The sequence below is a fragment of the Cucurbita moschata genome, unplaced genomic scaffold (genome assembly GCF_002738365.1).
Source record: "Cucurbita moschata cultivar Rifu unplaced genomic scaffold, Cmos_1.0 Cmo_Scf00017, whole genome shotgun sequence".
In the NCBI taxonomy this organism is placed as follows: Eukaryota; Viridiplantae; Streptophyta; class Magnoliopsida; order Cucurbitales; family Cucurbitaceae; genus Cucurbita; species Cucurbita moschata.
This window is the reverse complement of record NW_019268533.1, coordinates 553,439-575,806: the sequence shown is the minus strand read 5'-3', so window position 1 is coordinate 575,806 and position 22,368 is coordinate 553,439. Positions and strand designations below refer to the sequence as shown.

Sequence of the window (22,368 nt, the reverse complement as noted above, 5' to 3'; positions counted from 1 at the left end):
TTTTTTTTTTTTTTTTTTTTTTTTTTTTTTTTTTTTTTTTTTTTTTTTAAGTTTTTAAAACCTTTAAAGGTATTAATAAAATTTTTTAAAGTTTAAAAATATTTTTGAAATATTTTTTAAAGTTTAATAGTATTTTTGAGATATTTTTACTATTTTTTCTTCAATTTTTTTTTTCATAAATATCAAGGCCTAAAATGTATTTTTTTTTTAAATTTATACGTTAAATGAACACAACTCTCCACAATAGTTGATATTGTCCACTTTTAGTATAAGCTCTCAGCTGATATTGTCCACTTTTATCCACTTTTAGTATAACTTTTATCCACTTTTAGTATAAGCTGTGACAATTTTGCTTTAATCATTCTTTAAATTAGTCTCTAAATTAGTCGGACTTTCATTCAACATCTCCCAACAATAACTACCATTACCGATAGACTTTCATCCAACTCCTAGCAACAATAACTGCCATTAGAATTAGTGAATGATACTGATTAAATAATAAAAAATAAAAAGTCAAATCAGTAGTAATATAAAATTTAACTTCATCATTAGGTTGAAAACAAGATTAAAAAGAGTTACTTAAAGGTCATATTCAAAGTTTTTTTTTTTTTTTTTCAATATAAAAATTTCGATTAAATTAGCGAAAAATTAAATAATTTTCCAAAAGGAAAGGAAGTGGAATATCGTAGTAAATAAAAGAAAAGAAAAAAAAGGTGTACAGTTCAAAACATTCACTGCAGCGCGCCCGAGGCCCAAAAACCATACAAAGCAATAAGCATGCGGAAGGGAGATCCCGCCAATGGTTCCAAGTGCCGCCTAAACGAATTTCTTGGACACGTTCGCTTTCCACCACTCCTCACCGCTTTCCTTTCTCCCCATTGCACTGCCTTCCTTCCCGCATGCAAAGCCCAAGTCGGCAACACCCCATTCCAAACCCCTCCCTACTCTTACCGGTCAGACTCTCCGCCGGCAACCCTCTGGACTCACCGTCGCCCTCATGGCTCTGTCACTGCCGTCGCCGGCTCCAGTTCGTGAAGACTGTTGGACTTTGTATGATACTTCCACTCTCATCGAGGCCTGGGGTGAACGTCATATCGACTTGAACCGCGGCAGCCTTAGGCTCAAACACTGGCAAGAAATCGCCAACGCTGTCAACTCCAGTCACGGTCACGAGAGGAAGTCCATTCGTACGGCTATTCAGTGCAAAAACCGCATCGACACGCTTAAGAGAAAGTATAAAATCGAGAAGGCGAGAATTCAAGAATCCGGTGGCTCGTACGACTGCGCTTGGCCGTTCTTCTCGTGCCTCGACGATCTTATAGGCAACAACCACAAGGCTTCCACGCCGGTCGCCGTATCTAATTGTAAAGCCGCGCCAGTAACGACTCCAAGGTTGTCGCTGTTCTCAAAGGTCCCCGTTGCCCCTCGATCCGGAACTAAGAAGCGTCGTTCAACTCACGTCTATAGGAGTTTTTGCGACTCGTACCTTCGCCGGGATGTAATCTCGAATGAAAATGAAGGAAAAAATAGTATGGAATCCGATAATTCGCTCTCGAGTTCGAGGTTCAAGGACAGAGAGGCAGGTTATAGAAAACTGGCCGAGGCAATAGGGACGATCACTGATATATATGAGAGAGTGGAGGTAGCAAAACAGAGGCACATGATAGAATTGGAGATGCAACGGATGCAATTCGTGAAGGATTTAGAGTATCAGAGAATGCAACTACTTATGGAGATGCAACTTCAGATTCAAAAGATCAAGCGCGCCAGGCGAGCATCTGGAGCCGGTGAGTCCTTAGCTTCTAACTCCTTTTATTACTTTCTCTATTCTTTCCTGCTTTAGTCGTTGTCGTCGTTGTTGTTTACCGAGGGTACCTTAGATTGAGACGATTTCCCATTTGGTTTGGATCTTCATATGTTTGCTCGATTTCTTTAGATTAGAATTAACACATATTCGGATATATTTCTGATGAAAGAGCAGTATGTTCTTCCGCGTAATACTTGCAGTATACCAATAGGTGGATCAGATCATTCCTTGGCTATATAGAGCTCGCATTAGAGGAGAAATAGTTGTTTAGATCAAAGTTTTTGAAGAGAATCGCTTCACATGATTGATTATTAGGAGGAAATCGAATCGAAATTTGACTTCACTTGCTCGTAAACTTTGAGTTTGGCCGTGTTTATGAGGCCGTAACAAAGAATGGAACCATGACTGAGGGTAAGTTAAGTTTGTGTTATTTTTGAAGCGGGAGAAATTGTCTTCCATTTTACACTTACATCATCTTGGTTTGAGTCTCAAGCTTCCATGAAACCTTTGATTGTTGAGGTTAAACTTTATCGTGTAAACTTTTTGTCAAGTCGAACTGTAGGAATTTATTGGTTGCGAGCAAATGAGTCATTTATGTTAACTTGAAGGATCAAATAGAACATTGGAGATTAGAGATTTAAAGTGACTTAAACTCACTATCCACAGATCAGGGATGCAATAATGATGAAAATTTTGTATTTAGGAGAATGAAGGTGTCTTTTTGGAACTCTGTACAGGAATTCGTGATACCCCCAATATGCATTACTTCAATCCGTTTCGTTTTATCATCTAATGGCCTAGTAGTTAAAATAAATTTCATGCCTCTACATGGGAGCTTAACCTGCTGCGTATCCATGTCTGCGCAGAGGGGAGAAGGGAATTCCTATGGTGTAACATTCCAAGCCCACTGCTAGCAATTATTGTCCTCTTTGGGCTTTCCCTCAAGGTTTTAAAATGCATCTAAAGGGAGAGGTTTCCACACCCTTATAAGGAATGCTTCGTTCTCTTCTCCAATCGATGTGGGATCTCACATATGGTTTCCTGATTTAGGAATAACTGAGCGAGTTAGTATGGAAGAAATAGGGTATATGTTAATACAGCCATGTTTCTAAGTATTACTAGGGTGTGCCTTCTCCCTGTAACTGCCAAAACGAGAAAATGAGAGCTGCCCTTTCTGCTCAGCTCAGCTTTGTCACGTTTCCAATCTGGGAATGTGAGGAGAAGACACATTGCATCGCTGCAATGGAAACTTGTTTGGGTGTCTCTTGACATATGTCAGGTTAATTATCTACCTCGATAAGACCTAGTGGGAGGAGATGTTTTTGGTTTGGCTCAGAACAAACTTTGCCATCTGGATTGTAAGTTTTGGCCTTTATGATTAAACAAGAGAAACCACTACATTTCAAGTGTTATGTGCTGTTCTTACATGACAGATGAGTCTGCATCAAGCATGTCACAAGAACATTAGCAAGGTAAAAATGTTGAATATTATCTATTATGAGCCTCTATTGGTAAAGCCTCATTGCTAAATTGTTGATGCTTGAATGAGCAACAATTGCTGGATGCATTCAACTGATCCTAATTTCTTCTAGTTGAATAATTACATGTTTAATATCGAATTGTAGATTTTCTTTCCATTCAGTCTTTTGATATCAGATGCGGACGTTGATTATTTTATTGTTCATTCTTAATAATGTTCTCTACGAATATCAAAATTATGCATATTATTGGTGGAAAGGCGTATGAGTGTGAGATCCCACATCAGTTGGAGAGGATAACAAAACCTTTTCTACCAGGGTGTCAAAACCTCTCCCTAGCAAACTTGTTTTGAAACCTTGAGGGAAGCCCAGAAGGGAAAGCCCAAAAAGGACAATATCTACTAGCGGTGGTTTGTTACAATAAGACACTTAATTGCTTCTCCTTGGACCTCGAAAAAGGGGGAAAGAGAGAGAGAACAGAGTAAGCTGCACGCATACAGAAGTTGCTCATGTCATGACAATTCAAATTTAGTGCTAATGTTCTGATTCATGACTTGCTTTTATATACATATCATACAACGAGGTTAACTAATCTTGTGTCCGTCCATTTTTTAACAGATTGTTACTCTTAACCAACAAAGTAGTAAAGACTTGGCGGTTTATCTCTTTTTTGAAAAGCACACATCGATGCCTTCGATGCAGGTACCCGAACTCACGATTTCAGCTGGTTTTGGCTGGAGGATCTGATGGGGCTGCCTGGAAGTGGATTGGAACAAGTTTTTGGATTGACCAGGCATTTCCTCCCTTTTTATGAAGCTTCCAACAGTTTACGTGTGAGTAACTACCAATCTAATAACCTGTTTTTTTTTGTTCATCTGAATCAGCTGTTGAAATATATATATATATATATATAGTTGTGTTTATTTGTTAGTGAGTATTCTATATTTCTCCCAATAAGTCCTGCGTCATATTTTATATTTGATATTATCTCCATGGAAGTTCTAAACGAAGGAAAAAGAAAATGATAGTACGAATATAGCCTCCTGTTGCACGTGCAAATACAGGGTATTATTGTAAATCCAGGAAATATTCTCACGTGGGAAAGTGTCATGTGTTATGTTTTGCCTTTGACCTGTTCATGCATGCTAGAGATAGAGATAGAGATAGAGATAGAGATAGAGATAGACCATTATTGCTCTGTTGAAACATTTTGTTGGAATATTGACAGAAATCATGCATTCAGGTTTCCAGTTGCCACGTTACAATTTAAAAACATAGTATGCATCTATTAAGATATGATATTTGGAGAATATATTTTAATAATTAGTTATGGAGTATATCTTAGATATCCGTAATCAGTTATATATCCATAATCAGTTAATATTTTTTTCTTTATTTTTGGGAGTTGTTAGTAGTATATTTTATCTTAAAGATTTGATTAGCAGGATATTTTTATCTTATTTACAATATTTAGTTAGATATATATTTTTCTTCATTTGTAGGTATTAGTGGATAGTTTGTATCCTATATATTTTTCTTCATTTTTAGGTATTAGTGGATAGTTTGTATCCTATTTAAACGTTCTAAGCATTAATGAAGATTATACTTTCGATCCCAATTTTATTTCTATTTCTCATTTTTAACGGCATCTAAAGGGTCCCGTGGGGATAATGTTTTTATTTTTAAGACACTCATTATGTTTCCTGGTTTAAATAACTCTGGATTTGCCTGACATATTGTTCTAATAGATTCTTTGTTCAGCGATTATAAATTTGGTATTAGGAATGATTCAGACTTTCAGGGCTTACAGAAGAACGAACTGAAGAGAATAAATGGGAAAAGAAAAGAAATGTCTGGTTCATTGGTGGGTAAGTACACAATTTTTCATTATATTCACTGATTAATTCCATTAATAAACTTAAATAATTTTCATAATTTTTATGAATTTATTTATGTAAAGAAAATATGTATATATTCATTGAATTAATCCTATTAGAGTTAGACGACCTCAACTCTCCATAATGGTATGATATTGTCCACTTTGAGCATATGACTTTGCTTTGGGCTTCTCCAAAATGTCTCAGGCCAATGGAGATGTATTTTTACTTATAAACTCATGATTATTCTCTAAATTAATCGAACGTGCGACTCACTTCCAATAATCTTTTGATTAATGTATATTAATAATCCTCAACAATTAGTGGGTTAATGTATATTAATTTTGAGTCGTTTTCGATGAAAAGCCTAAAATGCTTTAGGCTTCAAAGTCCAATTTGTTGGTTTCCGTAGGCCTCAATCTCTTTACCAGTAAGCTTTATTGGAGTCGAGACAGCAACATTTTTATTTTATTTATATATAAGCTGAACTAAAAAGAGCTGCATATATATATTTTTTAAAAATGTAATAAATAATTTATATAATCGAAACCCTAAATTTTTATATATGTTTCAATTTCTTCTTTTACATGCAAATAACTGATTATAAATCAAATGAATATTGATGGTTTTCATTGATTTTAGTGTTATTTCTCAATTTATTTAATAATAATTATGATTTTTTTTTTTTTTTTTTTTGTTACTTGGGTAGTTGGATTGAGATTTTTAATTAATATAATCATTTTTTAAAAAAAATTAAAAAGAAAAACGTGGTTAAAAACCAATTTTTCTTCAACTTTTTACTCCAAAAATTTTGTTTTAAAGGATGGAAATGATTGTTATTTTATTTTATTTTTTTCCAATTTTCTTTTCAAAATTTTTAGTTTTTATGTCTAAGATGTGATTTTAAAAGTCGCATTTAAGTTGAAATTGAAAGAATTTCCAAACATTTTTTTAAATTTACAGAAACTTATTAGACATAAAATTAAATGAATCAAATAAACACAAATTTCAAAATTATACACTAACCAGGCGTTAAAAGTGTTTAAAAGTATTGAAGTTGGTAGAAAGAGAAGGACAAAGCACATATTGAAGGAAAAAGTAGCAGAATCAAGTTACGTACATTCTTAGAGTTTTGTGATATCTCAAAGACTTCAAAAGCTGAAAATTCAAAAGGCAAAAGGGAAATGAAAACTCTCTGATCATAAAGACTAATGCCTTTAATGGAATTTCATGCAGATTCAATCCCCCTCGACAATACATACATACATTCATATATATATATATATATATATATATATATATATATATAGAACTTGAAAGGATAATAAAAATAGCCAAACCAAGGATGATTATCAATTCACTCGCTCATCTTGTCCACTTCTCTTATTTCTTCACACTTTTTGGTCCCTTCATCCACTCTAGTCCCTGCAAAATTACATATCATAATAATCAAGTAGTTACATAGCTCAAAAAATGTTAGCCACCCCAAAAAAAACGCTTCCCAAAATAGTTAAAAATCACTCCGAAACATATTCTTCATGTTTCAAAAGTGTATAATGATTTTATAAGATTAAAAAGACTTGTTTTTGAAGTGAAATGATACGAACAAAGATCGTTAAATATTTATTTGAAATACGTTCATAATTCAACCAGCTAAACTATAATATCATCAACTAAAAAGTTAGGGTCTCGTTGAAATAAAGTGACACGGGAATGAGTGTAGAGACGAGAAAACTTAGACTCGGGTACATGGGTTTTGCATTCAATTAAAAAAGAAACCCTAATTCTAACCCTACTTGTTTTCTTTAATACCAATTTTTTTGAAAGGAATCCAAGAAAATTAAGCTTAAATTTACCATATATAAATCTTTTTGGCTTAATTGCTCAAGGCACAAAGTGGATGGTGGAGGAGCTTGAGCTTGATTCTTCAGCTCCTTTGCTTTGAACAGAAGAAGTAACATTCTTCTTCTTCTTCTTCTTCTTGTAAGGAATCCCTCTTGCTTTAGCTTGACATTCCCTAACATCCCTAAGATAAACCCTAATGGCAGCAGAAGCAAAAGGGTTACTCTGTGGGGCGCCACCATGTTCTTCATAGGCAGCTCTCAGTCTCCCAATAAGAGCATCCAAGCTGCCCCAAGCTTGCCTTAGCGGACAAGTGCAAGGGGCAGGCGGCTCAGGGTGGCCATAGAACATGCACCCTTGAACATGAACTTTGGTCTTACCAAATTGGTCCAGATATCTAAGAAACTCCAACACTTGGCTGCAGCTGCACTGTGAAAGAGGAACTGGGGGCCTTTGATTCTTCAAATATTGGCAAAATGTGTTCCAATCCCTTCGCTTTTGGGACTCATATCTACTTGGGGTTGGGTGAGGTGAAGAACTTGAGGAAGATCCTCCTTCAACAATTGACATTATTTCTTCTTCTTCTTTTGGTGATTCAATTCAGAATTGAGCTTGATTTTGAGGGGAAGCTTTCAATTTTGGTGGTGAAATGAATAGGGAACAAGAGTGGTAGAGGATGCAAATCAAATCATGGAGCTATTGAGTAGACATCTTATGGCCCATATTGCTTGCTTTTTCTCCCTTATTATTCATATCTCAATACGATAATGCCTCGATTCTCTTGTCATATAACGTTTAAGACTAATTGGGTTTCTGTATTTCGAGGTTTATTCTATTTTTGTCTCAAAATTTTCAAATCTTGGAGCTTTTTTATCCCCTAATCTCGTCTCTGTATTTCATGGGTGTAAGCTGAGTTCAGTGAGACAGTTCGGTCCATATCTAGTGTGGGTGTTAGAGCATTGAGAGGACCTTTCCCTAATACGAGAAGACTAAAAACGACACACCTCTAATGTATCAATTATCATGCCCACAATAAAAGTTTGGTAGTCGAGAGATTCTTGATTGGCATGATTTGGGGGGAGAAAAAAACCCTAAAAATTGGAGGTCATGCTGATGGAGATAATTAATGGGCAACCAATCTCATCTGGACCCACCATCAAGGATACTTGTGCAAGTTTAATCTCATCATAAGATCTCAGCCGTCAAACGGCTACCTGATCGTACGGTTTTATTCCGACCAAATTGACCTCACTCCAACACCCCATCTATGTTTCTACCACCTTCCTTCAAAACTGTACCCTATATTTAAGGTAACTTTTTCCTTCAAAAAAAAAAAAAAAAAAAAAAATTAATCCTAACCATTCTTTCGTCTAATTAAATGGTAAGAGCAGATTTACAATTGTGTGGCACTCACTTCCCAATAACAAGTGAGTTAAGTTTATTCGTTCTTGCGTCGTCTACAGCCAAGCGACGTATACTCAAGTTTCTAGCCCCAATTCAAGAAGAAAGTTTTAAAAAACAAGAGCAAAGAGAGATCTCGAAAGAGAGTTTTGAAGGTAAGATTGGAGAAATGGAAATATAAGCAAAATACAGCAACAACAGCTTACTGCATATAACTATCGGGTAGGGGAAAAGTCCAATAGAAGCTTCAACCACATATCTAATATCTTCTTATGACGATATCATCGAGACCCACCATCTTATGTTTAACACACCCAAAATTTTACCGACACAACTAACATCAAGACATGGGATGATATAATTCGTCCATTTTAGTCATAAGCTCTTACGCTCGACTTTTTGTTTCACGTAAAGGGTTTTTTATATACGTACGGTTTTTTAGTTTTGTAGTTAACGTAGGGCTACGGTCGCATTCCAACGAGATAAAACAGTCACGAGCTCAAATCTATTTCATTTTGGTACTCAAATTGGGTGAATGGTAAAAAATAAAAAAAAATAAAAAAAAAAAAAATTACAAAACAAAAGGGATTGTACGGATTTCCATGTTTGATCAATCATCCTTGAAAGCCACTTATAATACTTTACCAATGTCCTTTATTTATGTATACATGTTAAGTCAATGTCCCATTATTCACAAAACACCAATTCTTCTATATTTTTCACTAAAGTAATCATTTTCCATTTTTTTTTCTTTCTTTTTATTTATTTATTTTTTTCCTTTGAGAAATGGAGAATCATTTTTTTAATCTTTATATTTAAAATTAATTAAACTTATAAACGTTTTCATAAGCACGGCTTTATCTACGATGTTCGATCTCCCATCCTACCTTAGTTATAAGTACAATAAGTAGGGTTTGAGGATTTGAACGCTCGGTCTCGAGAAACGTAAAAAATGAAGAACAAAAGGAAAAAAAAAGAATTTGGATATAAGAATTTTCTGAAAGATAAATCCGAGCATTCTTTGGTAGCTAAATAAATCTCATACATGATCGCCTTTCTTTGAGTTCTACTGTGAGGTCTCACGTCAGTTGGAGAAGGGAACGAAACATTTCTTATAGGCTAAAGGACAAAGGTGATAATATTTGCTAGAGGTGGGCTTGAGCTGTTATAGTGGTACCAGAGCCAGAGATCAGGTAGTGTGCCAGCAAGGACGCTTGGACCTCAAGGGGGGTGGATTGTGAAATCTCACATCGGTTGTAGAGGGGAATGAAACATTTCTTATAAGGATGTGGAAACCTCTCCCTAACAGACGAGTTTTAAAACTATGAGACTGAGGGTCAAAGTGGACAATATTTAGTAGCGGTGGACAATTTACAAACGGGTTTTAAAACTGTGAGACTGAGGGTCAAAGTGGACAATATTTAGTAGCGGTGGACGATTTACAAACGGGTTTTAAAACTATGAGATCGAGGGTCAAAGTGGACAATATTTAGTAGCGGTGGACGATTTACAAACGGGTTTTAAAACTATGAGATCGAGGGTCAAAGTGGACAATATTTAGTAGCGGTGGACGATTTACATATGGGTTTTAAAACTGTGAGACTGAAGGTCAAAGTGGACAATATTTAGTAGCGGTGGATGATTTACAGACGAATTTTAAAACTGTGAGGCCGAGGGCCAAAGTGAACAATATTTAGTAGCGGTGGACGATTTACATCTAGTAAACGTATCACGAAGACGTGCATGGTAATATATCAAATCAAGTATGAATGGTGTATCTAGATTATTGAAGAGGCATGATAAACTTAGTGAAAAAGAAGCAAATAATGTTAGTGGTTCATGTTGCAAATCCCTTGAAGAAGGGTGCCTGCAGATTCTTCCTCAATTTACTCAATGCTATTTCGATTCACATTTTGAAGAGCGATTGAATATCAATATGCCTTTGTTTTGAAGGGTTTTGAGGACACAATTAGATTCCTTCAAAAAGAAGAACAAAATGAAGGGGCCTCCATCTCTTCAAATAATGCACACCTTCTTCCTTCACAAGGGACGTTGAAGGACATACGCAAATTATTTGAGACGTGTTGGCTGTTTAGGTCACACCAAAACGTGCAATTTCATGGTACTGTTGAATTCTTTTACAGAAAATATATGTCTTAACTACTTGAATTATACTCCGATTGCTATTCACTGAAGTCTATGATCATCAAAGACGTTGTCCCTAATTGGTATGGGTGTCTTTTGAAATATTTAAGTCTATGCAATTCTAGGATAGAATTGATTCTCGCGATTGAGGGTTTAGTGGTATGTGAGATCTCACGTTGGTTGGAGAGGGAAACGGAAAAGTTCTTATAAAAGGGTGTGGAAACCTCTCCCTAGCCGTCTTAAAACCTTGAGGAGATGCTCTTAAGGGGACGCTCGGAAGGAAAACCCTAAACCCTAAACATACGTTTTCAACAATGAATTGAGGGAAGGCATTTTGACTAAAACTCTAAACGTTAACTCTTTAGATTGATTTCGTGAGTCAATATTAGAAAACAAAATCAATATTATTCTTAGTAATGTTAGATCTGGATGTTATTAGGAAATCAGGACTCACATATGGACTAAACCCTAAACCCTAAACTCGAGCCGTTTATGTTGATATCAATATAGAAAACAAAATGAGAAGGTAGGGTTATTGTCCTTCAATTGAAGGCCATTTGGGTATTGGGAGGGAGGTTTGGTGAAGGACAGCCAACCCCACAAATCTCTGCCCTTCCCTTCCCAATTGATCTCTTCCCAATTTAAACCCAATAAATCAATCCTTCCTTTTTGCTTTTCTTTTTCTCAGTTTTTCCCCTGTCCTTTGCCTTCTTCCCTTCTAGGGTTTTTCTCCTCCCTTTTCCATTCCCATCTCTTCAACGTTATCAATTAGGGTTTCTTTCGTTTTAAATTTCTACGTAGATATTGTCTGCTTTAGCCCGTTACGTATCGTCGTCAACCTCACAATTTTAAAATCCGTTCGTTAGCAAGAATAGAAATGTTTCGTTTCCCTCTCCAACCAATGAAACATTCCTTATAAGAATGTGGAAATCTCTCTCTAGTAGACACGTTTCTTAACGGGCCAAAGTGAACATATTTGTTAGCAGTGAGGTTGAACTGTTACAAATGGTACAAGAGGCAGACACCGAGGACATTGGTCCCCCAAGAGAGGTAGACTATGAGATCCCACATTGATTAGAGACGGGAATGAAACAAAACCTCTTCCTAATAAACGCGTTTTAAAGTCGGGAGACTGATGACGATACATAACGGGCAAAAACAGACAATATCATTGAAGGGGGAACTTAGATTGTTACAAGATCTAACCTTCAGGAAAATATCTTAAATATTTCGAAACTAAAATAAAAAATATATATATATATATATATTTTTTTTTCCTCTCATACAATTGCAACTACTGCAAAAGTAGGTGCCCCCAGGTAAAGAAAAAAAAAACCAATGCATCAATCTAATAATCCAAATATAAATTTTGTCCTTTAATATTTAGACAAATTCAGGGACATTTCAATCATGTCACTTGTTTGGAACTTAGGATACGATACCAGTCTGCTTCATAAAAAGTAAAAAGTAAAAAATATATATATAATAATATAATATGTTTATATTGTCGTTTGTATGGGGACAGTCACGGTAAAAACTTTCGGTCAGAGTTAATTTCTTAAAGTTACTTTTTATGCGTGAGGTAAACTTTCCATATATCCGTACATATGTAATTTGTCGGGACATGGAAGAGGCACAGAAACTGTGACGACATGTCGATAATATAGCGTGACGATTGCCATGAAACGGCCCAAAAAAAAAGATGGACATGTGATCGACTTTGGTCATTGGGCTTTACAGTTATTTTGTTGACGGCCCAAAAGATTCCTATGAATCGGCCCATTGGGCCGGCCCATCTTAGTCAAGGAAGCCTCAACCCGTTTTGAATAAATAATTCTTTAAAAAAACCTTAAATGAAGGGAAATCATATTCTCCATTCAATAAATAAAGGAAAGCCTCAACCCGAACCACGTTGCTTTTGCGTGCGTCTAACTACATTAATCAAGGAATCACCAGGTAAAGTCATGAGTCTCGGCCTAAAGGAACAGCAACCTATTTGACCAATAATAAAAAATGGGGTGCACCCCGTAACAAAGAGTGAGCGCTTACTCTTTTCGGGGAGAACCGCATCGAGACAAAATCAATGTTTCCAATCTGAATGCCCAAAAAATCTATTGGTCAATCACTGTTTGTTAGGAATCACGAATCTCCACGATGGTACGATATTGTCTGCTATGAGCATAAACTCTCACGGCTTTGCTTTGGGATTCCCCAAAAGGCTTCATACCAATAGAGATCTATCATCATTCTCTAAATCAGCTAACGTGGGATTCACACCTAGCAATGCTCAGCACCGCTGCCTACGATCCTAGGAAGACAATATCGAAAAAGGTTATAGAACTATTAAGCGGTCTCGATTGATTTCCCTTCATTTAGCTACTAAGATGTAATTTTTTCAGACTCGACCAACGATTATGTTCAGAAAGTGGGTATTAGGTCAAACTAGCATGTCAATCACTAAGAAAAGTTACTTTTTAAAAGTTGATAGATTAAGTAATAAAATAAGTGGTTTTTACTGAAATCGAGAGGAAAGTTACCCACCAAAAATTAGTTCAATGGAATAAATAAAACCAGCCTTAAAGAACAAGCTTTAATTAACTAACTAATTGCTCACTAAAATGTTTTTTTTTTCTGTTAATTAACATTAAAGGCAATAAAGTATAGAGTTCGTGAACTAAAAAAAGTTGGAAAAGTAAAAATTAAAATAGATTTATATATTTTATTAAATGAATTTTAAATTAAATTAATTTAATGGGCGATTCAGATTTATAAATTAGATCCTACGTAATTATACACGTAAAGTTCATATTTATATATTTGATTGAACGATATTAAAAAATTAAATTAATGATTAAATTAATTTAATGACACTCTCAAATAAATTATTTGGAAAGAGGGTGTGATTTGTTACCATTTGAACCAAACCATGGGCGCCGTCTGACTTGGCCATTGGCATTTAGTGACTGAGTGACGAACGGCACACAGACAGTGTTTGGCGCGTGCTTCATGGCCCCAACACCAATATTATTTACACGTATTTTTAAATTAGCTTCCATTTTTTAAAATTTTACTTATAAATAACTAAAATTATAAAATTTATTTTCCTACAAATACCCGTGTCTAATAAATTAATTTAATTGATTTAGTTTACCATTTATTATAATTATTTTAAATTAATTTATTATATTAAAGGTCGAAACATATAAAATGTACCGACATAATTATTCTGCTTGATTCGCACAAAATGACAGAATTTCTAATAAATACTTATTCGACAAAAAGTTTAATAACTTTGATTGATAGTGACATTTTTTATATACGAAAGGTAAGAATTAAATTGATATAATTAATTTAACAAAGTAAAATATTTTATTGCTAATGGGCTGCAAGTTGATTTGAGATTAATGATAAATATGAAATAAAAATAAGTATAATTCAATTCATCAATTTTTTATTATTTTTTATAGTAAGTTGGGTTGGAATATCTCACCATAATTAAGAAAATTTAATTTTAAATCAAAATTGAAAAAGGTAAAATTTAAAAATTTAAAAATATTGTACGGAATCATAAAAATTAATTTAGGGAGCATCCAACTAGTGTGAATCCGTATATTCGTTTCCGTAATGAAAGTAAATGCTACGTGGCAGAATTCTAGGAACATTCGAAAATATAAAATGATAACTTTTTTAAAAATTGGTTCAAAAGCCAGGTCAGTCTGACACGTGTCAATTGAGAGTTGTGTTGACTGATATTTTACCAACAAAATTAATTTTTTCGAGCAAAAAGAAAAAATGAAGAAAACATTTAGAAAATTATTTTCGTGGAAGAAAAATAAATAGTAGATGTCGTTATTCATCGGTTTAATTGTAATTTGAAACAAAAACAGAAAGGATTTGGATGTCTATAAATTGATGCTCAAATCTTTTTCGTTACTTACTTTTCTCTGTTCGTGATTGAGGCATTTCGAAGTTCTTCAACTTTTCCGCCTCTTTCTCTTGTGAAGATCATCAGGTTGTTCTTTCTCTCTTTTTCGTCTGAGGTGAGGGATTTTCTTCAGATTTGTATTGTTGATCATTACGTTTTCTTTTTGGTATCATTGGTTTTAATGTTCGTTGTTTGGTTACATTGTTCTGGTTTGTGATTTTGTCGATTGGTTTGTGAATAAAGGACGGATCGGCGGAGAAGTAAATGGCGGCGCCTAAGAACTTGGAGAAAATGGCTTCGATTGATGCTCAATTGAGGCTTCTTGCTCCGAGTAAGGTCTCGGAGGATGATAAGCTAGTGGAATATGATGCTTTGTTGTTGGATCGATTTTTGGATATTCTTCAGGATTTACATGGGGAGGATCTCAGAGAAACTGTAATATGCTCACTCGTTAACTAATTTTGAGATTATTGTATTTGGTTTTTGCGATTTTCGATTGATTGAATTTGATTATGAATGTGATGAGCAACTTGAATTCGGTTTCCGTGGAATAGGTTCAAGAGTGTTACGAATTCTCTGCTGAGTATGAGAGGAACCGTGACCCTAAAAAATTGGAGGAACTTGGGAATGCCTTGACAAGTTTGGACCCGGGGGACTCTATCGTAGTAGCGAAATCCTTTTCTCACATGCTTAATTTGGCTAATTTAGCCGAGGAAGTGCAGATTGCGTATAGGAGGAGAATAAAGTTGAAGAAAGGTGGCTTTGCTGATGAGGCCAATGCGACAACCGAGTCAGATATTGAAGAAACCTTCAAGAGGCTCCTTCAGTTGAATAATTCCCCTCAAGAAGTGTTTGATGCTTTGAAAAACCAGACTGTGGATTTGGTCTTTACAGCCCATCCTACTCAGTCTGTTCGTAGATCTCTGCTTCAAAAGCATGGCAGGTTCATACCTTTTTTAACTTCATGTTTAGTCATTAGTTCACTTGCAAGAAAGAGATACGATCCTAGAGATAACAGTTTAAGGATTTTTCGAACTGGGGACATTGTTTGTTGTTCTAAGATTGTTCTTGGTTTTATATGTTTTTCCAGGATTAGAAATTGCTTGACTCAATTGTATGCAAAAGATATTACTCCTGATGACAAACAGGAGCTTGATGAAGCTCTGCAACGGGAGGTATGTTCATGCTGTTACTAGGAGATGGATTCCTTCTATTCTATTTAGTAGTAGTTGATTGTGAGATCCCACATCGGTTGAAGAGGAGAATGAAGCATTCCTTAAAAGAGTGTGGAAACCTCTCCCTAGTAGACGCGTTTTAAATTGTGAGGCTGACGATGATACGTAATGGGCCAAAAGCGGACAATATCTGCTAGTGGTGGGCTTGAGCTGTTACAAATGGTATCAGAGCCAGACACCGAGCGGTCCCCCAAGAGGGGTGGATTGTGAGATCCCACATCGGTTGGAGAGTAGAACGAAACATTTCTTATAAGAGTGAGGAAACCTCTCTCTAGCAGATGCATTTTAAAACCGTGAGACTGATGGTGATACGTAATAGACCACAGCAGACAATATCGGCTAGTGGTGGACTTAGAAATTCAACATTTTTGAAAGTAGGCAGATGATTCCTTGTGGAAGTAATTTCTGACGTCCCATTTGTCTTCTCTCATACAGATTCAAGCTGCATTTCGTACAGATGAAATCCGACGAACTCCTCCAACGCCACAGGACGAAATGAGAGCTGGAATGAGCTACTTTCATGAGACAATCTGGAAAGGTGTACCGAAATTCTTGCGTCGAGTGGATACTGCTTTGAAGAACATAGGAATCGATGAACGTGTTCCTTATAATGCGCCTCTTATTCAGTTTTCATCCTGGATGGGCGGGGATCGTGATGGTATGTTTATCACAACAAAGACTTAAATCTAATCACCCTTTCATTAGATCATTCATTATGTAAGAGTGCATGCTGAATCACACCATGCTTTTGAGTTCTCTACAGGAAACCCCAGGGTTACACCAGAAGTTACAAGGGATGTCTGCTTATTGGCTAGAATGATGGCGGCTAACTTATACTTTTCCCAGATAGAAGATCTTATGTTTGAGGTATAAGCAAGTAAAAAGTGAATTAAAATTTTCAGGTTCAGGTATAAGCAATTCCTCTGTTTTCCAGTTATCTATGTGGAGATGCAGCGACGAGTTACAAAGCCGTGCCGAAGAACTTCATAGTTCCTTAAGAAAAGATGCAAAGCACTTTATAGGTAAATAGGATTATGTTTTAAGAATGAACACATTTAGGTTTTGATTTAGATATCAATATGCTACAAAAAGTTGACCATATTCTTTAATATTACGTCTTGGCATGGTTTTGATTGGACTAATATAATTTCTGGCCTCATGAGTTTACTAATCTTGGGTGTCTTTTCTCGCTTTCTGGGTCGCAGAGTTTTGGAAACAAGTTCCTCCAAATGAGCCCTACCGTGTTGTTCTTGGTTATGTACGAGACAAGTTATACAATACACGTGAACGTGCTCGCCATTTATTAGCCAAAGGAATGTCTGAGATTCCCGAGGATACAACTTTCACTGATCTTGAGCAGGTTTTTCCTTGCACTAGTAGAATGACTTTTTAAGTGCTTAAAAAGAGTTTTTGAATATTAGAAGTACTTTTAAGCACCTCGAGAGTCTTTTCAAACTTACCCTAAAATAATCCTAGTGTTTTTACCCCTCCTGTTCAATGGATATTGTTCTCTTTGGCCTTTTTCTCAGTTTTTAAATCGCCTCTGCTAGAGAGAGGTTTCCAGACTCTTATAAGGAATGTTTTGTTCTCCTCTCCCACCGATGTGGGATCTCACACCCACATCGACTAATCAAGGGGTTATCATGGGTTTATAAGTAAGGAATGCATCTCCATTGGTACAAGGTATTTTGGGGAAACCAAAATCTAAGCCATGAGAGCTTATGCTCAAAATAGACTATCATATCATTGTAGAGGATCGTGGTTCCTAACAGTCCTGACATACTTTCTTTTTCCCTACAGTTTCTCGAGCCTCTCGAACTCTGCTACAGGTCGCTTTGCGCTTGTGGTGATAGGCCAATTGCAGATGGGAGCCTTCTTGATTTTTTACGGCAAGTTTCTACATTTGGGCTTTCACTTGTAAGACTGGATATCCGACAAGAATCAGACAGACACACTGATGTCATTGATGCTATCACTAATTACCTGGGCATTGGTTCATACAAAGAATGGTCAGAACTACAAAAGCAAGAATGGCTACTGTCTGAACTCAGAGGGAAACGCCCTCTTTTCGGTCCCGATCTTCCGAAGACGGAAGAAATTGCTGATGTTCTGGACACCTTCAATGTCATTGCAGAGCTTCCTTCAGATAACTTCGGTGCCTACATTATCTCAATGGCAACAGCACCATCTGATGTGCTTGCTGTTGAGCTTTTACAACGTGAATGTCATGTAAAGAAGCCATTGAGGGTTGTACCATTGTTTGAAAAACTTGGTGATCTCGAGGCTGCTCCTTCTGCAATGGCTCGTCTCTTTTCAATCGACTGGTACAGAAACCGCATCAATGGTAAGCAAGAAGTCATGATCGGGTACTCGGATTCAGGGAAGGATGCTGGCCGTCTCTCTGCTGCTTGGCATTTATACAAGGCCCAAGAAGAACTCATCAAAGTGGCAAAACAATATGGAGTTAAGCTCACAATGTTCCATGGCCGAGGAGGAACTGTTGGCAGAGGAGGCGGACCTACCCATCTTGCTATATTATCTCAGCCCCCGGATACAATTCACGGTTCACTACGAGTCACAGTTCAAGGTGAAGTTATTGAACAATCTTTTGGGGAGGAGCACTTATGCTTTAGAACACTTCAGCGTTTTACCGCTGCAACGCTCGAGCATGGCATGAATCCACCTGTTTCTCCGAAGCCCGAATGGCGTGCTCTCATGGATGCGATGGCAGTTGTTGCTACGGAGAAATATCGCTCCATAGTTTTCCAGGAACCCCGTTTTGTCGAATACTTCCGCCTTGTAAGTGTTCTTAGCCATATAATTGATTCACGGATTTATTGCCTTGTGTCCTCATTTCTTTAAATATGCAGGCAACCCCAGAGTTAGAATATGGTAGAATGAATATTGGAAGTCGTCCATCAAAGAGGAAGCCAAGTGGAGGAATTGAATCACTGCGTGCAATTCCATGGATCTTTGCTTGGACGCAGACAAGGTTTCATCTACCAGTCTGGCTTGGCTTTGGAGCAGCATTTAAATATGCCATTGAAAAGGATGTGAAGAATCTCCACATGCTGCAGGAGATGTACAGTCAATGGCCTTTCTTCAGAGTCACCATTGACTTGGTTGAAATGGTGTTTGCCAAAGGAGACCCTGGCATTGCTGCTCTGTACGACAAGCTTCTCGTGTCCGAAGATCTATGGTCGTTCGGCGACCGATTGAGGGCTTCCTACGAAGAAACTAAGCACCTTCTCCTTCAGGTAGCTAAACACAAGGATCTTCTTGAAGGTGACCCCTACTTGAGGCAGCGGCTTCGTCTCCGTGATTCTTACATAACTACCCTTAACGTCTGTCAAGCCTACACATTGAAGCGAATCCGTGATCCGAACTACAACGTGGAAGTTAGACCTCACCTGTCAAAGGATTACCACCTTGAATCAAGCAAATCTGCTGCAGAACTTGTGAAGCTCAATCCTAAGAGTGACTACGCCCCTGGTTTGGAGGACACCCTCATCTTAACGATGAAGGGTATTGCTGCTGGTATGCAGAACACCGGCTAAGGCGAGGCCATCCCCATGGTCGGTGCAACGTGGACGCCCGTTTTCCTTTGTAGACATCTGTATTGGCTGTGCTGCTGAGCTTTAAGGCCATCCTCTTTATAATAACTTGTGCAACAAGAACTTTCGGTTTTATAACTGTTAAAATGCATCAGAAGATCAGTCTTTTTTTTCCATCTGTTATGGGTTTCCACTCCTTTTCCATTAGTCCTTTCACAACGGTGATTGCGCCAATGATTCAAAGTCGATCCATATTTCATTCCAGCATGAAGCATGGGCTAAATAGCTCCAAAATCAACGAACGCGTGGAGTGAACATAAAACTACGAACCAAACCTGTTGCTATGGGTAGAGAGTCATGACTAGTTCAACATATGTCCAAATAATACTGAAGACTTTCCTTATATTTTAAGAATAGCAATGATCCTCAAATTTATAGTTGTATAAAAATTTAGAAAGGTTCTTCTATCATAAAATTCGATATCTAGTAACCATTTGTTCGAAGAGCTTAGAAAATCACTCTCTCATCAATCTCATATAAAAGAAATAAAAATTTTGTCATTTGTCATGTTATATTACATCTTATAACGATGAATTATAATAGTCAAATAATAGAAATGAAATTTTTTTAAGAAAAAAAAAAAAAAAGGTAACATGATCCACCAATGCCGCTGTGCCATGTGGATCCATTTGCCCATGTCAGTTCCATCTCCAACATATTATTGAATAATACAACAATGATCAAATAAATAATAATAATACACATTAAGTCAACCCATTATTCATAAAAATTAATAAATGATATATAAATAAAATAATTTAAATTTGTTTTCTTATTTTTCACTCTATTTGAAATAAACAGCCCATTAATTCTGTCACTAGAATAAAGTATTAAAAAAATAAAAAAAGTCGGTGCCTGGAATTTATAAATTATAAAATAAAAAGGACAGCTTTTTGTGCATACTAAATAAGCAACGTTACCTATATAAACTCAACCTTTGTTCAGCATCTCATACCAAATTTCCATTTCTTCAAATAAATATTTTACATTTTTTTAAAAATTTTATTTTCTCTCATTTTCCCCCAGAAAACAACCCAAATATGACGGTATGCAGCCTACCATCCCTCTTTTCTTATTTAATTTTAAATTTAAATTTAATTTTTTATTTTATTTTTCCTCTTAATTTCCTCAGACTTTGGAGCTCCGAGTCCATATGGATTGCCCCGGTTGCGAAAGCAAAGTCCGAAGCTCGCTCCAAAAATTAAAAGGTTAGAGGTTTATATTTATAAAAAAAAGAAAAAATAATATTATTTATTGAATATGAAATCACGAAATTTATAATAATTTTATAGGATTAATTATTTATTAAATGTTTCAGGTGTGGACAACGTTGAAATCGACATGTCGTTACAGAAAGTGACGGTTACCGGGTGGGCGGAGCAAAAGAAGGTTCTGAAAGCGGTTCGGAAAACCGGTCGTCGAGCGGAGCTGTGGCAGTTACCGTACAACCCGGAGCACGATAACGAGAGTGATCCGTACCCACAGCACCATTTAAATGGGCCCGTCCCAAATTTCTATGGGCCCCAGCCCACATCGACTTACAACTATTACAAACATGGGTACGATAATCATGACCAGGCCCATCATCAAAACTTCTCCACACATTCCAACATCTTCGGCCGCCAGACTGGCTCCGTGTTTAGTGACGACAATGTCAATAATTGCTCTGTTATGTAATCATTACTCTCTTAATCTCCTGCTTAAGGATCTAAAAATCCCCTTTGTTTGACAATAATAATAATAATATTGTACAATGTTGGGCCGGGTCTTAATGTTAAGTGGGCCCAGCATTTATGGAGTTGGGCCTTGATTGCAACCCATGACCAAGAAATATTCACCAGTTTTTTTCTTTAATTGTATACCCTTGAGATATATATATATATATATATATTTTATATAAATAGAATTTTAATTCTTTTAAAAATTATATATAATGAAAAAATATTAATTAAAATCAATTTATATTTTTATTTAAATTGTAGACTTTATCGACTTCAAGAAGTCAAGAATAATACACTTGAAGCAATTATTGGTGTGGGATAGAATTGAAATTTTAATAAATTACGAGGGTATTTCCGGAAATTATTTTTATTTATTTTCTAATAGTCAATAAATTTACTCTGCAAAATTTAAGACCGTCGATAGGCTGTTGGTGGACTGTGAAACGTGGCAATCGTTAATTGGTTGAAGGGAGGAAGGATTTTTCTTTTTGCTTATTAACAAAAAAATTATGATGGTATACGTGGCATGCGACTATTGGGGAGAATTTTCCGGGAATTATCTCTAATACGCGGCAAATTTGGATGTCAATTTTATTGAGACCGGAATCTTTTTGAACAGCGAAGAAGAACAAATATTTTGACATAATAATAATAATAAATAAATATATAATTAACAATAAGAGCAATTTCAAGGTTTTATTCTTCTGATATTGTTGGTTTCTTCGTTTCTGTGGGTCTGACTCGGTCTCTCTCTTTTCGAGCCAGAACCACCGAAAAACCCACACTGTATAGCAAACCCTAATTCTTTGGTCTCAGATCGGCCATGGCTTCCAGTAAAGAACGCGAGAACTTCGTTTACGTCGCTAAGCTCGCCGAGCAGGCCGAGCGTTATGATGGTTTGCGGCATCTTCTTATTTTCTTCCATTTCCGTTTGATTTGTTTACTTATGCTTTGTTATCTGTGTTTTACTTTTGACTACCTGCTCAGATCGCATTTCCTTGTGGTGGCGTGCTATGTTTGATTGTTCTTTCCTCTGTATTTATGCTTTTCGTGCATGGATTTGTGGCGCGATCGCTTGCCTTTGTGTGTAGTGTTTCCCGGGTTTTTGTAGATTGAAGTGTTGTTATGTTCCTTCGTTTACACGATCTGTGTGAAACATGAGGAGATTTCATTTGCCTAAAATTCTGCTAAATTTCTTTGATTTAGCTTCTCCAGCAGCATTTTTTTTCTTGATCTATTGCGTTCTGTCTGATCTGTTTGATTTAATAGAAAATACTCTTTTTTTTTTTTTTTTTTTTTTTTTTTTTTTTTTTCCTTTCTCTC

General features: G+C 36.2%; 5 protein-coding genes across 7 annotated transcripts in view; 4 read left to right on the top strand and 1 right to left on the bottom strand.

Annotated features, from left to right (window-relative positions):
* Positions 1-808: 808 nt before the first annotated feature.
* On the top strand, positions 809-4,606 carry LOC111455233 (trihelix transcription factor ASIL1-like). The gene is made up of 2 exons (XM_023096820.1): positions 809-1,787; positions 3,904-4,606. The coding sequence occupies exons 1-2, from the start codon at positions 998-1,000 to the stop codon at positions 3,915-3,917; spliced, it is 804 nt and encodes a 267-aa protein (XP_022952588.1). The 5' UTR covers positions 809-997; the 3' UTR covers positions 3,918-4,606.
* Positions 4,607-6,556: 1,950 nt separating this feature from the next.
* LOC111455234 (protein LIGHT-DEPENDENT SHORT HYPOCOTYLS 10) lies at positions 6,557-7,826 on the bottom strand. Its single transcript, XM_023096821.1, has 2 exons — positions 7,019-7,826; positions 6,557-6,587 (listed from the first exon to the last, which is right to left on the bottom strand). Exon 1 carries the CDS (start codon positions 7,572-7,574, stop codon positions 7,047-7,049), a length of 528 nt encoding a protein of 175 aa, XP_022952589.1. The 5' UTR covers positions 7,575-7,826; the 3' UTR covers positions 6,557-6,587; positions 7,019-7,046.
* Positions 7,827-14,420: 6,594 nt separating this feature from the next.
* On the top strand, positions 14,421-19,440 carry LOC111455185 (phosphoenolpyruvate carboxylase 2-like). 2 transcript variants are annotated; one of them, XM_023096754.1, is made up of 10 exons: positions 14,421-14,562; positions 14,719-14,910; positions 15,030-15,418; positions 15,566-15,650; positions 16,146-16,368; positions 16,474-16,577; positions 16,645-16,732; positions 16,916-17,070; positions 17,511-18,509; positions 18,581-19,440. In XM_023096754.1, exons 2-10 carry the CDS (start codon positions 14,740-14,742, stop codon positions 19,265-19,267), a joined length of 2,901 nt encoding a protein of 966 aa, XP_022952522.1. In that variant the 5' UTR covers positions 14,421-14,562; positions 14,719-14,739; the 3' UTR covers positions 19,268-19,440. The 2 variants fall into 2 exon arrangements, with proteins under 2 accessions (XP_022952522.1, XP_022952521.1); XM_023096753.1 differs by having other exon boundaries at positions 14,434-14,590.
* Positions 19,441-20,281: 841 nt separating this feature from the next.
* On the top strand, positions 20,282-21,182 carry LOC111455170 (heavy metal-associated isoprenylated plant protein 28). The gene is made up of 3 exons (XM_023096731.1): positions 20,282-20,370; positions 20,457-20,532; positions 20,643-21,182. Exons 1-3 carry the CDS (start codon positions 20,365-20,367, stop codon positions 20,999-21,001), a joined length of 441 nt encoding a protein of 146 aa, XP_022952499.1. The 5' UTR covers positions 20,282-20,364; the 3' UTR covers positions 21,002-21,182.
* A 539-nt stretch (positions 21,183-21,721) lies between these two features.
* LOC111455169 (14-3-3-like protein D) overlaps positions 21,722-22,368 on the top strand; it is a 3,720-nt gene continuing 3,073 nt past the window's right edge. Inside the window, exon 1 of one of the 2 annotated variants that reach the window (XM_023096729.1) lies at positions 21,722-21,941. In XM_023096729.1, coding sequence (XP_022952497.1) covers positions 21,869-21,941 — 73 coding nt within the window. In that variant the 5' untranslated portion in view covers positions 21,722-21,868. The remainder of the gene's footprint in view (positions 21,942-22,368) is intronic. The other variant, XM_023096730.1, reaches the window with a different exon arrangement.